Raw genomic sequence first — 18,308 nt, forward strand, 5'->3', positions numbered from 1 at the left:
GTAACAGTAATATATTGATCTGTTACTATGTAACAGAGGCAATTCAGATGGAGTCTATCTTTATCGGGGGAAAAAAGCTTTACAGGGATTTATTTTTGGAATTCCAACAGGATTACTTTCTTATCCTATGCTTTAGATCAACTTTAGAACTTTAATCAAAGTTACAGTTTGCACAGTATGTGCAACAAAAGACAAAGCAACCCCAGGTGATTCTGTATATACCTGTGTTCTATCATGTTATAAATCCTGATCCAGAATTACTGCCATGACATTGTTTCTCTCTTAGGTACCTGCGCATTTACATCTAGCATTCCACTGGCGGATATTCTCCTGGGTTACAGGGGGGGGGGCAATTAGCATTTCCCGCAAAAAGTAATTATGCTGGGATTTTCACCCTCTTGTTAGCTACTCGCTTGGACTCTGTGGTTAACAAACCAAAAGTAGAAACACAATAGAGAAGCCATCATTTTAGTAAGTGGCCTACAGTAGGAAAAACTGAATAACAGGTATAACATTGTCCTCTTTTGTTGTCATTGTTCTCTGCTTTACATGCACACATGGATGAATGTCACAATCGTGTCTGGAATTAATTTAAATAGCAATTTGAGCTGGCAGACAGAAATCTCAGAAGGACAGACAGTCAGGCACACAGACAGACGCACAGTCAGGCACACAGACAGACACACAGACAGGCACAGAGACAGGCACACAGACAGGCACACAGACAGGAACACAGACAGGCACACAGACAGGCACACAGACAGGCACAGAGACAGGAACACAGACAGGCACACAGACAGGCACACAGACCTAAGGGTTGCAAAATAAGATGTGTAATACACTTCATCTTTTGTTTCCTGCAGCCTCTACAAAATATATGTGCACTGACACAGAGAGAGAGATAAACACAGAAAGCAGTGCAATAGGGAGAAAAATAACAACCACAGGAGTTTGTCAAGGGTGAGAAATGTTAGCCGAGCATTGTGGCGTGGGATGTGGGATGTGCTCCGTGGTGCTTCCAGAGTGGCTCTGTAAAGAAAGTTCAGGCGGGATGATGTCACGCACGACTGGGCGACGGTACGACTGCTTCATTAAGGAAGAACTACGGTTGACCTATTTGATGTTTGCCTGCTGTCTGAGGCCCTACACTCTGTCTGTCTCAGGCCCTACACTCTGTCTGTCTGTCTGTCTGTCTGAGGCCCTACACTGTGTCTGTCTGAGGCCCTACACTCTGTCTGTCTGAGGCCCTACACTCTGTCTGTCTGTCTGTCTGTCTGTCTGTCTGTCTGTCTGTCTGTCTGTCTGTCTGTCTGTCTGTCTGTCTGTCTGTCTGTCTGTCTGTCTGTCTGTCTGTCTGAGGTCCTACACTCTGTCTGTCTGAGGCCCTACACTCTGTCTGTCTGTCTGAGGCCCTACACTCTGTCTGTCTGTCTGTCTGTCTGTCTGAGGCCCTACACTCAGTGCTCCAGCCCCAAGCTTGAGTTTGGAATCCAGTGGGAAGGTGTACTCACGACACACGTCCCCCTCATCATCGCCATGTGGGCAGTCCGTCCTGAAGTCGCACAGTCGGCCCAGGGGGATCTCCTGTCCCTGGTGGCATTGGTACTGGCCCTGCAGTGCGATAGTTGCATTTGGGGAGGAATCTGCAGAGGGAAAGGGTGAGAGAGATGGAGAAAGAAAGAGAAAGAGAGAAAAAGAAAGAGAGATCGACACTTAGAGGACTGCGGTGACTGAAATCACAAATCCCATGGTGATCCGTTCACCTAAAGAAAACAATGAATTTTGATCATGAGCCTATAACCTAATCCAAAACTATGGCCCGTCATCACAAATTAGAGACATGACTATTGATATTAATCAGAGCCACCAAATCATCCCATTTCGTTATACATATGGATAACTAAATGCTCACCACAAGAGAGCACCAAATATGATGTCCAAGCAGAGTATTTAAATAGACAGTAGCACATTGGTATCTTAATATAAATGGTAGGAGTTGTCCACATTTTTCAAAACAGCCTGTGACAAAGGATAACACAAGAATAATCTCTAATCGTGTCTACTCCAACTCATCATAAATCAACTGAGCCACAACTACATAATTGGCCTAGTTTTGCATATGGCACATAACACAATAGTTGTACAAGGAACATGAGGTGGCAAACAATGGCCTAGATTCAGGTGGCACAGTGGGATCAGATTGGTGATAAAACTCATGATGTCACCCGATATCATCGCCTCGGAGGAACATTGAGATGTACCAAGGGAAATGTGAATATCTATGCAAATAACAAAAGACAGGGGATGTTATAAAAAATATATGAATTACACTTGCTGCAACTTTGTCATTAAAGCTGATTGTGAGAAAGAGAAAAAAATCCAGTCCAACAGATGGAGATCATATTCTTCCAATTTCCTAAAACAAGAGGAGCGAAAAAGTTGATACTATCTCTGAGAAGTACGTGTCCTGTTGTTTGCACTTGATTTGTATAAGGCGGCTTGTCTGTTGAGTTATTGGTTTTGGGAGTTTGATTCTGTAGTGTTTTGAGCTTTTTAGATAGAACAGTTTCTATGTACACAATGTCCCCTTGTGGAAACCAAATACCCTCCCATCCGATTCCTTCTGGAGTCTAGCCTGAGTAGAATCACTGTCTAAACAAAATATGTATCGCATTGCTCTATAAAAAATTATGTCATGAAGAACTACCTTCGGCCTGACTGAATTAATGTTGAGCAACAACAGCATCTATAATGGTAGAGATGGTAGAGAAGATATATTATTTTGGCCTTCATTTATTTGACAAAGATAGTGAGACAGTGACAAGAATGGCAGAGAGAATCGGTAAAAGGCCCAGGCCAGAATTGAATCCGGTCACTCCCACCCACAATGTTTCATGAAGCCTGTAATGTATCAATCATGTTATCCTTGTATCTAGTATAGCTTATACAACAAAGTATACATACATGTACAGTACACTCCAAGGGTTTAAACATGTAGCTTGTTTTTGCACATCGTGGGAGTGTAGGATGCAAATAATTATTGGACTTTAGCTTGGATTGCTAAGCATTAGCTGATTTGCTAGAGGAAAGTATGGGAGATTATAGCCATTGCATTCAAAACTACCCAGCTGATTAGCTTTGTAGTGTGAATGGAAATATATAGCAAATTTACTGCTATATACTTTGCACTGCAAAGTTCTATCTGCAGATTAAATAGGCCCCATACTTCCCATTAGAAATGCTAATGCTAAAAGGAGTTTAAGTTTCACATCAACAAGTAGGCCATGGCCTATTGTATACCATTTGTCAGCACAATGCAACTCCATATGAGTGACTTGTGCCAAAAGCATTTATTATGTAATTGTTTTATATTTGTATATTCACAGTTGGCCTGCACATTTTGCCACCACACTTGTCATAATATAGTGAAACATTTTAACAAGGGACTCTTTGCATGTTGAGGACTAACATCATTGTTTCATCAATCTTTTTTAGATGCATTCATTTTTCATACATTCACAGTCACCAGACCCATGCAATGACTGACAGGATTAGAACACGCTTTTATAGAGTAAAACGCATTAGATCAAGACACCATCACCATGGTGATCAATGCTCCCCATTTCCCAGCCTTGTTTGATAGAATAGAGTCAAAATACATCTCTAACAATTTGTTAGAGTCATTCAAAGTGCTTTTTCTTTGTACAGATTTGCAGAGATTAAGACTGGTTATTGTGTACAAAACAAAAGTGTTAATGGATGGAGTCAGAGTTTGTTATCCACGGTGGCCAGGCAAAGTTTAGTTTAACAGGGATTGATGTATGTTACGTCCACAGTGCTGTGGCCCCCTGGCCAGTAATACTTGTTACTAATTCTGCCTAAATTAATGTAATACCTACAATGGCCTCCAGGACAGGCCAACATAATTGTAAAGGATTGTTGTGATGGATGATGGAGGGGATGGTAAGAGGCTGCTGTAGCATTGATTTAACCTCATGGTGCATTTCTTGAGTGTGTGTAAATGTATTGGTTAAGCAGTATTTATTTATTACTGTTATACGAAACACTTTAAATTAAGGATTAATGCTCAACAAAGTTTCCATTATCATAAAGTAATGGACGATGCAGAGGTGTGAACCGTCCGACACGCAGCGGAGGCAGTTAGTATTGTGTTAGTGTGAGCACACAGCAGTTATTGTTCTTTGGGATGAGTCAAAATACAACAAAGTGGTAATTCAAGCCAATTGTGATTCCTGTTTCCACTCAGATATTTTTTCCCTTTCAGACTAAACACAAATCCCTTTTCCCCAAAAACATAAGCCTAAAAGCTTGCTATTGGAATCATTATAGTACGCTTACCAATGCATCAAACAAAATATGGTTTTATACAAATACAGCGCTAGAACAACAATGAGTGTGTTCAGTTTGACAGAGATGCTCAGATTACTTGATGTACTTGTTGTGGGAACACAATGTGCTTTGACCCCAATGATCTGGAACCTTTTCCTCTTGTCTTATGTATTCTTATTTCCGGAGATTCCATTATCGCTTCTCCACACTGCACAATAATACCAAAAAACAATGTTTACAACAGAACTAGCAACCCATTGATTAAACATCATGAGATCAATTTACATACAACTGTACTTCCTACTTGTTGATTTGAATACAGAGCAACAGATCGCTCTTTGTTGCAGTTCAGGTTGACACTTCAAACTGTCTGAGGCCATAGAAATCATGTCGGAACCTCATGAGTAATGTTTTTTGTCGTCTAGCACAACATTCACCTGAGTGTCATGAGATTGTAACAGTTGAAGTCTAAGGCAATCAATGGATTTGTGTTTATTGTACATAAATAATATTCCAAAACTGTGCATAAATGTATCAACTTCCGTCAACCTTGTTCCAGATGAACTGAGTCTGAATCCTCTGTAAATTTAATTGATGAAGTATTCCCCAATCACTCTAATTCTCATTTATTTTTTCAGAATTGACCTAAGAATAAGTGAACCGCCAGTGAGATATCTATCACCTATATCAACAAAATATATTTTCTGAAATAACGATCATTCTTTATTGTGACTGTAATAATATTAAAGGATCACATAAATAGAGGTGTATGTAGATTATATATTGTACATTTAATGTAGATCTTTTTACACTGAACCATTCATCCATCCATCCGTCTTATTGCAGATGCAGAATCTTTGTGTTACCCACAGCATGTGTCTCCATTCTTGTTGCTTGCACCTGGTTTGTCTTCAGCTTCCATCATACGGGACAGGACTATTCCACATAGAGAATTTGGGGGTGGTGGAAAGGGGTCATCTCACAGTCACAAGGGTGTGAGGCGCTATCTGGCAAGCAAGGCTGCGGCTGAATGGCGAGATTTACTGACAGCAAAATCCCTGAAATGGATGCTGCCTTGGTTCCCTCAGGACACTCAACAGGACAGGAGGCGTTCACTCAAGAATTCAATTAACTGTGCTGAGCCACGCTCGATTGGTCAGAGTGGCACCCAATCACTATCATTCTCTGTCAGGCTCTTCCGTTGGAGAGGGCGGTGCAGGCGCGAGATTGGTGTGTTATGGAAAAAAATAATTCTCTTTTGCAAAACAGTTATACATTGCATGAAATGAGGCGTTGCTGATTGTTATAACAATTAATTGTGTGAAAAAAAATAAAAAGTAAAGAAGGCTAATTTACACCATTGAATAACTTGTGGTTTAAAAGTGCAAAGTGATGACGTAGTATGCTCAAAAGATTTCTGTTATCTCAGTTTTGCCCAGACTTTTTCATTCTCATCGTGTCCACCATATGTCCTGTTCATAAAATAAACAAAATGCTCACATGCATAATGCATGTCTGGATTCATACACTGGACAGTGTACACGTTGAGAGAAATATAAAGCACATCTAACGATATGGGACCATACCAAGGGCAGTGGCTCTGTGAACAACCAGACTTTTCTCACCTTGGAAAGTGTTATTGCCCAAAACATCCTGCTGTAGCTGACGACTGCCTATTGGGCAGCAAATATTTCAAACTTCATAATGTGTGTGTGTGTCTGTGCATACAGACTTGAGAGGCTGAACACAATCCTTGTTCTGTAATGTTGAGTGTGGATGACAGTAGTAAGAGGATGAAGTTGGGAGATGGTAGCTACCAAATTGTTCGGAATGGCTCAACATCAAAGTGGTCCCAGAGTGGTGGAAGTGTGAAGGGCGGGCTGTGTGTCTTTGTAAAATCCTTTGCGCTACAAAGAGTTGCTTTGATTCCTCCGCCCAACCCACTTCCTTGATGTAGCTTCTTCTTTGGTTGGGTTGCGGAGGAGCTCTGTTTCAAATGAAATCATCAGACTGCAAGATTCTGCAAGATTTCCCACAAAAAAATGGGTTGTTATAAAAAATGAATACAAATCATGTGCTGGAGGTGATGAAAGCACATATCAAATTATTGTAATGATTGTATTTGGAAAGTAATGGATTTCTATATTAATTTAAGATAAATTAGATAACATTGACATGATGTGCTCGTATCCTTGTGTGACAGGGGCCCCCAAAAATAGAAAATAGTTTTTTTTTTTTTATGGGGCACAAAATTCCTGGTGTTGCCCCTGTTATAAACTAAACATGCAAGACTTAAGTCAAAATTTGCTATTATCCAATTAGTCTAAAAAGTGGTGATAAATATAAGAAAAGCCTAAAATATTATCACGTAGATGCAAAGAAACAGTTTCAGATGTAGTACTTCAGTACCTGTAGTACTTCATTGAAAAAACACTGAGCCCAAGGTTAAGGCTTCTATCGACGCTCCATTTAGTTCATAAATCACACCTCTCCCCAACACTGTGTTAAACTACACATCTGCTCTATTTGGCTTTGCCGTCTGGTATGAATGCTCACTCTCCCCATCTCTGCCCAAGGCCATTTAAGATTTCCTCAGTATCATAAAATAAAACGACTGCTTGCATCCCTTCAAATGGGGAACTTGTTTGTACTGGTAAAAGAAGGCAACTGTTTTATTGGGCTGTTTGGATGAACCCCTAAGAGCCAAAATCTAAGAGATATTAGAAAACGAAGCTAAGGGAAGTTGAATATACTGCATGAGGGGGGAGTGTTTTATACGGTTACAATTGTAGTGCTTACTTTAGCCAGGGCTGATTCATGCTTCCAGTTTTTCTCTCTCAAACTTGTCCTTGGACTAAACAGAGAGAACGTAACACTTTAGACGTGAGACGTACTGATTTGTGTTATGTGATTCATTTATTGATGTATGTTTTAAGTGTCGGGGTATAGCCAATTGATCTACAGTAGCATTCAGAGGGCCCATGACAGAGAATAGTGATACATTCCTGACCATAAATCCTAGTTAGATCTTTCATTGGTCATTAGATTCTACAAATACCATGCCTGTCACCCCTAGTTACAATTTTATACTTCACTTTATCTCAGTGTCGCAATCCATTATTTGGCGGATGAACACACTTCGACAGTCAATATCTGCTTGTGAAATAATAAACAAAGACAAATTGTGTGTGTACTCACTGTTCATGGCAGTATAGTAAATAATGATTTTTACCATCAACATAACATGACAAAATCAACATTAACATGTGTAGGCAGGGGTCTGTGAGTGTAGAAGGAGGTCTGTGAGTGTCCATTCTAATCCAGTGGCTGATGTATTGTACCTCCTACAATTTCAGCCAATGCAGACTAACATACAGTTGGCAACAAAGTTTGGCAAATCACACCTTCATGGCCAAACATATGCCTGTACCTGTATTAACAATGCACTGTATGTCAGGATTTCTTAACCGCAGTCGCTTCCATCCATCCCCATATAACTGCTTCCCTGTCCACTCCACCAACCCTCTCTCCAAACTCATTTCACATCCAGGCACTCTGGAGTGTGGAATGATTGATGGGCCCAGCGACACCCTCACGCCACTGTGTACCTAATCACTGACTATAGACTTGCAGTAACGCCCCATTAGGGACTCATGCTAGCATGGCGTAATGGTTAGGGAAATGGGCCAGGGAACCGAAAGTCATGGAATGAATTCCCACCAGAGGCCTCTCCTGCTTCCTCGTCAGTATTGAGTCCTGCTGCTAAAAGTACAGAGCAACATGAGGAAAACTCGAAGGACTCACAATACAACTCCAAGAAAGTTAGAAATTAGAGCATGCTAACAGTGGAAAAGCTGTCTCTATTCTCTATTCCTACTGTCTTAAAGGCGTAGGAATACTCTGCTCCTACCCATTGTAGTCTAAATATTTTATATACAATTAATTTCCCCTTGAGATTGTGACTGATTTGTCAACAAGCTCATTCGAGTTAGGTACTATGCAACAGGGTGGTAATAAAGTGGGAAAATGTTTGATGATATTAAGCGATACTGTGTCTTGGTCTGCACATTCCAGGGATGTTTTTCTACTGTAGAGTTTGAGTTGGATAATTGAGATTTGAGTCTCTTGTTACAGTGGTATGTGAACACTTTTTGGGGAACATTTTGGCAAAAGGACCTGGTTTTGGTTATTAGAAAGATGACAACCACAACATTCAGAGTTGTCAAAGACACATTGATTTGAAGGCAGATACACTTCACTGCAACTTTTCCGGGAATAAATAAGATTGCTTGTTGGCCCCTTGACAGATAAGTAAATTAGTGGAAGAGTATAGTCAAAAATATAAAGGGCATTCTCCTCAATTTGTTCCAACAGCCTGTCACTGAGTTGGGCCATATGCCTCTCCATTGTATCTTGTACATTAGTATTTTTTGTAATATTTTTATTTTTTGTATTTTTATATTGTATGTGGTAACTTATATTTTATTTTATGACAACTTATATTTTATTTTATTGTACATTTGATTTAATTCTAATTCTACTTAGTACTGCTAGTTTATGTACCCTATGTACCCTTAGTATAGATAGTCCACATATTTAAATTGTAGGTTCTTATATGTTTATTGTATGCACCTTCCTGCCAAAGTAAATTCCTTGTCCGTGCAAACTTTTTAGGCGAATGAATCCCATTCTGATTCTGATTCAACTCACTGGCTTAAGTAATAAGTGTTCTGGAAAGCAAGGAAGCACCACAAAAACAGAAAAGACCGTTGCATGCAAAGTATGGACTGAGTCAAACTCACACAGGCCCAGCAGATTGCTAGCGGGGAACATTTTTTTTTTCATTTTGAGTATAGTTGATCAGGAATGAATTTTGCCAGAGGCCCTCAAAATGTTTGGATCGAATAAAAATAAAATATGATCACTTTCTTATTGGCGTGTTAACATGCCGGAAGAGCTTCAAAAATCATTAAGTTATACTCAACACAGCAGTTTATTTGGCTAAAACCTAAAAGACTATTGGGTGGATAAGATCAGATGAGAAATGTTCTTCCTCTTGTTTTCTCTCGTTATAGTGGATTTGTTCTGCGCTCAAAATAATTCCCTACGATACACGCAATAGGCAAAATACTTACAACAAATGTCACATGCATACAACGTTGAAGTTCTCAGGGCATAGGTTCATTTTCAAATGTGGGTGGGGCAGATTTCTTAAAATAACTGAGGATCTGGCCTTTAAATATTATTTTCTTCATAAAATTGTGTGTGTCTGTGAGACGGGGGGACGGGGTAGATTTGCCGTTTTCAAAAAGTGGATGGGACATGTCCCACCCATGTATAATGAAACCTACGTCCCTGCCAAAAACATCAATATTTCATCAAGTCAATAAACGTAATGTGAGGGGTATCTTTGTGATGTAACCAATGAAATAAAAAAGACATTGGACCCAAATCAAACACAAATACAACGATGAGCTGAAACCTCTCTTGGTTTGGAAATAAGGATAATTAATGCCACTAATTAACTCATTACCAGAGCAGAGACTGGAACAAATAAGGCAAACAAACAATCTCTCGGAGTGATTGAGTTTGAGAGTCCCTGCCTTATCGAACAACACAGCTCTGCTGCAGGTAATGTGAGCCCCTCCTTGTGACAGGTGCTCTAGGGACAGAAGTGTGCGTGTGTTTGTGTGTATCTTTATATGCATGTGCGAAGGAAAGACACTGTGAACCATTGCCTTTTCTGAAAATCTGCATGTACAACGAGGAGGTTTGTAGAGACAGGTTGGCATTAAATCTGTGTGTTTGTCTGAGGGTGGGTACTCAGTGTACTAGGTGGTGCTTCAGAATAGAACAGTACATGTGTGTCCGTTTCCTCAACCAACAAGTGATTGGTTGGCCTTGGGGGCAAAAACATCTAGTCAGATGACATTAGAACAATTCAAGTCTGTCTCATCCTGTATTTGCATGAGCAACAGCAGTCAGGTCTGTTCTTAGCCTTATAATAGGTACTGTTATATAAAGTCGTTGGGGTGTGTATTTGTGTGTGCGTGTGTTTATAAAGTGCAGGGGGTGAGTGTGAGTGGTATAACTTTAGTCTCAATTTGTAGACACATCAGTATTAGAGTGTGTTTGTATTCGTGAGTGTATATTGTATGCATGTGAGAGAGTGAGAGAAATAGAGAGATAGGGACCAAGAGGTGGTTTATATTTCTGGTGTATGCAGTTGTGTCTGTGATTGAAGTTGCATGTCTGTACTGTTAGGTTGAAGGCACTGTACCATTGCAGTTAGAATTCTGTGACCCAAAATAAAGAAATGAAACAGAAGATACCGCTCTGACTTTCCCTCACATCAGTGAGTGTGTTTACATGTTTGCATGCCTGGTCATTCAATTATGCTAACCCAATGGATTAAGTTAGGTGTAGCTGATTGCAAGGCACTTTGACCATTCTCTGATCTGAACCCAAACCAACACAAGAAACACCTCTGCTATCCAATTGAATAATTAGAGCCTCAACATTTTAGTTTTCAGAGGCAAAGGGTGTTCCTTGTTAACCTGAACTGAACGTTGTACTTGAACATTCGGCTGCTGTAAAAGCAGTGTATGTGTGTGTGTGTGTGTGGTGGGGGGGAGGGGTTCTCAATAATGTACTTTACTGTGCTATCTTTCTTTCTTTTGCTTCAAAAAGAAACCTTCAGGAGCAATTACATTCTTTGGAAAGAGAGACATTTCATATTGAGCATCAAAACAACAAAGTGAAACTAGATAAAAGGTGATGGTATTCATCTATGACTTACAAAAGCAAAGAGTCTCCATGGCAACGTTGTCTCAGTCTAACATCTGTATGACACTCAAACTACTTTTTTGTCCTCATTTTGTAGTTTCTTTGGGGATTTTGATGGTACTTGGTTCAGTGTATAGAAAAAATAATTGTTCTTACAATAACATCTCAATACATATCTCAATGTTTCACCATGTTAGGATGATATACAAAGGCTAAAGTACTGAGCTACTCTTTTGGATGCGGAAGCTTGATAATCATACAAATAAATTATTTCGTACTGCTCCATTCAATCGAAAATGCTGTGTAACACTGTATTAACATTATATTGATTATTTATGGGGTGAATATTAAATAACAACTACTCTTGCTTTTTAAAATATTGTTTGTTTATTAGGTTGCTTGTAACAAACCTTTTGACATAGACTGAACTGAAGTCTAGTCATGGCTCCAAATTTAGACATTGGATTAATGTAGGATTTTTGGTTTCATTGTTCTTAAAGTTAGAAACTTATTATGGAAACTAATGTATAACGAATACATGAATGTACATTTTCCAATCAGTGGTACAACAATATTCTCAAGTTAACTATAATGGATCTCATGCTTCTGCACAAAATATTATTCTGATCTGACTATCGAGTAATGATCAAACCTCTGGGTCTATCACTTCATGAAATAAGTTTGATCTACATTCTTTTTTCTATACATGTCCTCAACATGTCTTGGAAATGATTCCCTACGTTTCTACCACAAACTCAGAGGAAATTGAATCAGAGGTATTAATTCAATTTCTGCTCGGATCTTGAGCTTCAGACGGATACTATCTTGGTGGCACGCAATCCAAGTATTTCATTTCAACAGACGGTTATCAAGTTTAAATCGTAAAATGCTGCTGTACATTTTTCAGTTTAGTAACATTTCTGCATACAAAATCCTCTAACCTTTTAATAAAGTGTTTCCACAGCTGCTACCAACTTTCCTCAGATTTTTCATGTGTGAAGTTAGAAGAACAACATACTTGACCCAATGATACTGTTAGACATTCAAAAACGTACAATTTGTTCCACTATCAAATCTTGGACAAATATATAAAGTTATTTCTCCAAAATCAGCCTTTTAGATGTGACTCAACTGAAAACATGTGTACAAAAATGAAATACATTATTTTCCATGAAATCAACACAGTTGGCCAAGTCACATGAAATTCACAACAATCCCAACTTCAAACCCTCACTCTCTTTCTCTCACACACGCCCACACACACAGACAAACAACACAAGAGTCACCATCAGATTGAGTGCTCACTTACCCACAGTGCAGTTCGTGGTGAAGCTTGGTTCAATGGTAGCGGTCCTAGTGGCATCTGCATTCTGGTCATTGTGCTGGTCATAGCTGGCCGAGATTCGGAACGGCGTTCCGCCGTGGATCCCCAGGGTCAGGTGGACCACTGCCCAGCTGCCAAGGAGACACAGGAGCAGCATGATCAGAGCTAGAATGAGACGCCCAGAGTGGCACAGTCCCTCACTGTACGGATAGGGGGTCCGAGCTGGAAGGCCTTCTTCCTCCTCCTGGTGCTCCATGCTTTGTGAAGCAGAGGCAAGCGGAGGTCCCTCAGTGCTCTCATGGGGACCTCTGTCCAACTCCTCTTCCTGCATTTTACATTGGTTCCCTACATCTTGCTTTGTCTCGTGCTGCATTCCCGCTCCTTGTATTTGCTCTTCCCCTTGAACGTGATAGGGTCTCGCAGGCCGTGTCTCTCTAGAATTAGCCGACAGGTGGTGTGGACTGTACTCTAAGCTTAGCGTGAGAGGTGCAAATTGAGCCAGCAGTGTACGTGTGTGTGGTCAAGGAAGGTGTGAGCACCTCCTCTACACATCAGGCCCAGCTCCTATGTGGAAGTGACTGACTAAGGACTGGCTGGCTAGTCCGTAGACGAATGCCTTCCCCTAAACCACCTCCTGCCTTTGTGGACCATAATCCCTAATTTTATTAAGCAAATCATGCTGATTTCAGTTTGGCTCCTGGCAACCGACCAATGGATTCTCTATCTCTCTCTCTCCCTCTCTCTCCCTCTCGCTCTCTCGCTCTCTCTCGCTCTCTCTCTCGCTCTCTCACTCTCTTTCACTTCCTCCTCCTCTCTTGCCCTCCAGGCCCCGCCCATTCATCCCATCCACTCATGTAAGTCTTAATGTTGTTTACTTCATTATATATTACATGTGTGGTCTTTTCTCAACCTAGTATATCAGATAGGAACAACAAGCTACTTTAATGTTTGCCCAATATTCTACGAGATGCATCCCATTAAGCCAGCACAGCTATTTCTCAGTATAACCATCTGCTGTTGCGCAACAAAAACTTGTTTTAAAAGACCAGACTGTCGTTAGCATAAAACGTGATCACTCTTATTCAACAAATTAACTTCTTGGAATTCAAACACATTTGAACCCTTCTTATGGATAATCATACCAAATTATTCAAATGTTAATCAAACCAAGCTTAACAGCAGTGTTTTTGCTTATTTTTACCACCTGTATAATCAAATTAATTATATGGATATACTAATACTGATTTTAAAGTGCATCTCTCAAGTGACTTGTATTTAATCCCAGTTTTTTTTTTTACAAAATAAGTTGTTTACAACAAATGTACTTTTGAAGTTGAACCAACCTAAGTCTAGCCTTACGCGGTAGCGCCATTGTAACTTAGGCAGAGAGTTTTAGTTGGTCTAACAATTTTACTGAACCACTCCACATACAGCATTTCATGTCTTTGTAATATTGCAGGTGACTTGATTTGCAGTTGTGTAAGAACAGCCAGTGTCACAAACGCTAGTGATGATAGTCTTGTTACTTTGCTATTTGTTGGCAAAGCCTGTTTGATGGGGAACATATTCATTGGGTGTTGGTTGGAGTTGAGAACAATTGAATATGCATTGATTTGAACCTTAATACATGTAGCCAAGCTGTTTCCATAGCAATACAATTTGAAGAAAAAATCCCAACATCCCCAGCTCTATATTATATCCATTATATACATGGCAAAATTATGATTCCTTGAAATACCATGAAAAGAAGATTTGAAAAAAAACTTAAACAAGGCCAATCTTCCTCTCACATAAAGCACAGTTTCAAGACTAGAGAAGATTTGAACATGAGTAGAGTTCAGTATAGTAATCCATAGCATATCACCAGATCTATTTGCAGCTACTTGCTATTTGTATATGTAACAGACGTGGTCTTGCAAATTCCGTCAGAGGCACTGCCCGCTCCGACCAGGAGTCGAACTTACCACCTCTGACTTTCAAAGCGCCACCACTACCAACTACGCCAACAAAAAGCTAGCAAATCATTGACGCCGGTGGCCTATTACATACTTGAGGAGTTAGTTTCACCACACACCGGCTACATATATATTCTAAGAACATCCTATGGACAATGTTTTTAGTTCTCACAAATGCTATAAATGCATATTTCTTTGTCTTGTGTGTGTGCGTGCGCTGTCATGCATGCGTGTGTGCACGCGGGTGGAAACACGGCCGACATGATCCATTTAAGTTTCACGTGCTGATTTGTATCGAGTTTAAAAGAACATCTGATGTAAATCAGATAGGGGGAAAAGGTGAGTGGGGTCTTTTGAAGAGGCCGTCACGGATATTATTGCAACCTTTGCAGTGCTGATGAACCATTAAAAGATCAGGAAGAGGAAAAACAAAGGAGCTGTGGCTTCTAGATGGTTATCTGGGATGTGGCCCCAAGATAACTGTCAAAAGTAACTCCTTGGTAAAAAAAAGAAAAAAAAAGAGAAACAAATGCACACATGCTAATATCTGCTGCATCCACGTTGGGACTACAACGTACCGTGTGGATGAAGTCCTGGTGCGCTCCCTATACATACACCACATCTCCCCCTCTATACCTGCGAAGGACACGCCCCTTTTCCTTCTCACAGGCACACACAACCAGAAAAGTCAGGTGGTTATATTTTTGATTCATTCCACTGTTCCCAGTATCTCCACTGTCCTTTTCTCTAACCAGCGCTACTGCAGCTTAGGAAGGCTTATTTGTACAGACCACCCTAGTTCTTTCAACAAACTTTCAAGAGCACATTTTTACACGGTACTTGTATTGAGGCATACACAAATATATTTCTGTCATTCATTGGTATTCCTAACCAATACAGTGAGTGACCGAAGTTGAGAGCATATTTTTCTTCTCCTTGTTGTTCTTCTCTTATCACTGATTCACCCTCCAAACTCATTCATTTGATTTGTTTTTGAAGTAACAGACAACCAAATGGCACATTGTAATGAATGTAGTGTGTGACAGTGAGTAATGTACAGTACCATACAATTGCATATATCTTGCACAATATCTCATTGGATATGAGGAAAGTCTGACAAGGTCAAAATACATTTGTAAAATGTTCACTATCAAAAGTATTGTGTGGCCTTGCACAGGCACAAGTTCATTGAATAGTACATAAATGTAATCCTTTGCAATTAACACAATCAATATACAATTGCTTTTAAGCACATTGTCCATTCACAAGCCACATCTTCATCTAGCAACATAGGAATTATTTAATGATTTGAATGTCCTCTTTAAACTAACGCCAACAGAACAGAAGGAGTAGATGAATCAAACTAAATCTTATTATCATTGTGTCATGCAAGGCCCTTGTTATAAATTAATAAACCACAAGAAAATACAAATGAGCAAGTTAAATTAGCTTTTTTATACACTTAAAATCAGATCACGGATGATAATATTTCTCATTGAAACCGTCCTATAAGCTCTATAATTGTCAATGGGTTGTTGGTTGGCTGTAAAGGTATAATCAATTGGGCCACAATGTAGTATTTTTCTTAACCATCGCATTATTTGACAAACAAAACAACAACAGTAAGCAATAAGAAGAGAGCACTGGATCTAGTTAAAATATCTCAGTATATTCAGATAATGAAATAATAAATAATAAAAGACATCACAGATTATCAATGTCAAAAAAACTATATGATTGTACCTTTCAAACACTGACCAGCACAAAAACATTGTACTGTGTACTGTACACTCACCGCTACAAAACAAAAACTGACAGCACGCCTGAAACTAATGTCACTGTCAATTAATCATGAGTTTTTCATTATTCTATTAATTGATGCTTATGTGTGCTCTGTCTTGGCAAATGCAGGCCCATTCCTGGTCATTATTTGGTTGTTGTGGTCATAACCATATTGGGCTTATTTGTTTTGCAGGCTCTGGTTTCCATTATCCAATGACCCATCCATTGGATGGTTAAAGGCTTAAATAACTCGATTATGCTGTTTTTGTGTAATTAAAATGTTTCCAAATAGGTTTGTACACCACTTACATCTAAGGTCTATCTATTAATGGTATTAATAATTCATATTATTAATCCTTATTATTGTAATTTAGGAGCCTCCATTAATGTTCAACTTAAATGCACGTAGCTCTAGATACTGGGGGCATGACCATGCAAGAGAACGTGTGCAAACAGAATGGTTGCACAGACATATACATGTATTCACAGATAAACATCTACACAGTCACACAAACACACAATTACACAGCATGAGGGTGTAGCATGACAGACTGAGCCTGTGAAGCCCTCTTGGCGACTACTAAGATAGTCATGTTTCATTCAGTCAACAAACCATAATGATGGACCTGTCATCGAGCTGTTTCCACTAAGTTTGTATGCTTGTGTGCTTGTGCTTATGGTGTGTGTGTGTTTACTTGTGTGGGAGTGAATGACACTTTTCCCTGGTTTGTCCCCTTGCAGTTATACGCCACTGTTAATAAGTGAACTTTGTCCTCTGTGAGAAACATATTCCCTTGGCCAAATTAAGTGACAGCATGATTCATTATTTACAAACAATTGCTCCCCATCCAAATCGTATCAGCATTTGCAAGAAAATAATGTACAGTTCCACAAACATTTTCTTATTGTGTCTTGTCAGGGTTATCTGAACCAAATATGAACGACTAATGTCTAATTTTAGTTGCAACTGTACTGGCTAAGACGATACAGATGAACTGTCATATGTAGGTATTGTTGGTGACGTTACTTTTAATCACATATCAGGAGAATAGAATACATACAAACTTATTTGTTTATCTTCAGGCATACTTAACTTTTCCAAGTCAATAAGCTTTTCTATCACTTAATACCATTCCCTTCTGAATGGACTGCAGGTAGCTTTATAAATGTCACAGTATTCGTATTTGAGTCCAGATCATGTTTAAAATCCCATGGCTGTAACAAAACCACAGCAAACCTCTCACTCAACAACATCAACTTAAGGGTAGGCTTTACAAGCAAACCAGGAGTTCACCACATGAGTAGAATTGAATACCAATAAAGCAGAAGATAGGGAAGGGAACCAACGGGTCTAGAAAAACAGTTTTACATGGTAATGGCATTTTTGCCCTTAGAGAAGGCAAGCGGGCTTCGATCATAAGAACTTGGTAGGTGGTTAACATCGAAGGGACTTTTTTTATACGGGGGGAGATGAAATCGATTGAAAATGAGGCTGTGGGGATGATAGTGGTATGTGTGTTTGGTGAGAGAGAGATTGTGGCTTTGGAGATTACAGGATCAGGGTATCTATTTAAGCCACATTGATTTTGACAGTCAAATTGCGCACTGCACAACAAGTGGGGCCCGATATGCGAAGAAATCGGTTGATAAGATCGACTGATGTGACATGAACAGCCGAATGAAAACTACTTCCTCAAAATGAAGTGGGGCACATTTGAATGTTATCTGTTGGAGGTGGGGGGAGGTATGTTGTTCTACACCTCATCTCAGTTTTTTAAACACACTCAGGGATATGTGTTTGTTGGGATTATGTTAGGTTCAAAGAAAGGGCACAAGTTGTACATCTTAGATCTCGATGAGACAACTACATTTAACATTGTCATAACTGTATACCCACACAATCTGGATTTTGGCAAATACATAAAGGTTACAAAATACTGTTTGGTTGAAACAAAATTTTGTATGTTAAAACTGACCAATTGATAGTTATTTTGTACAATGGTTTGGGATTGTTTTCCTTTTGGTCTATTAGGATATCGACATTGGCTGATTTCAAACACACAGTGAACCTTCATTTTCTAAAGAAAAATTGTGAATAGTGAAGGGTGTGT

The 18,308-nt window shown here is 39.5% G+C and overlaps 1 protein-coding gene across 1 annotated transcript in view; it reads right to left on the reverse strand.

Annotated features, from left to right (window-relative positions):
- The window catches only part of alk (ALK receptor tyrosine kinase), a 55,767-nt gene extending 42,577 nt beyond the window's left edge, over positions 1 to 13,190 (reverse strand). Inside the window, exons 1-2 of the mRNA XM_047044776.1 lie at positions 12,446 to 13,190; positions 1,512 to 1,643 (exon numbers count right to left, since the gene is read on the reverse strand). Coding sequence (XP_046900732.1) covers positions 1,512 to 1,643; positions 12,446 to 12,833 — 520 coding nt within the window. The 5' untranslated portion in view covers positions 12,834 to 13,190. The remainder of the gene's footprint in view (positions 1 to 1,511; positions 1,644 to 12,445) is intronic.
- Positions 13,191 to 18,308: the final 5,118 nt, after the last annotated feature.

The sequence above is a fragment of the Hypomesus transpacificus genome, chromosome 3 (assembly GCF_021917145.1).
Source record: "Hypomesus transpacificus isolate Combined female chromosome 3, fHypTra1, whole genome shotgun sequence".
In the NCBI taxonomy this organism is placed as follows: Eukaryota; Metazoa; Chordata; class Actinopteri; order Osmeriformes; family Osmeridae; genus Hypomesus; species Hypomesus transpacificus.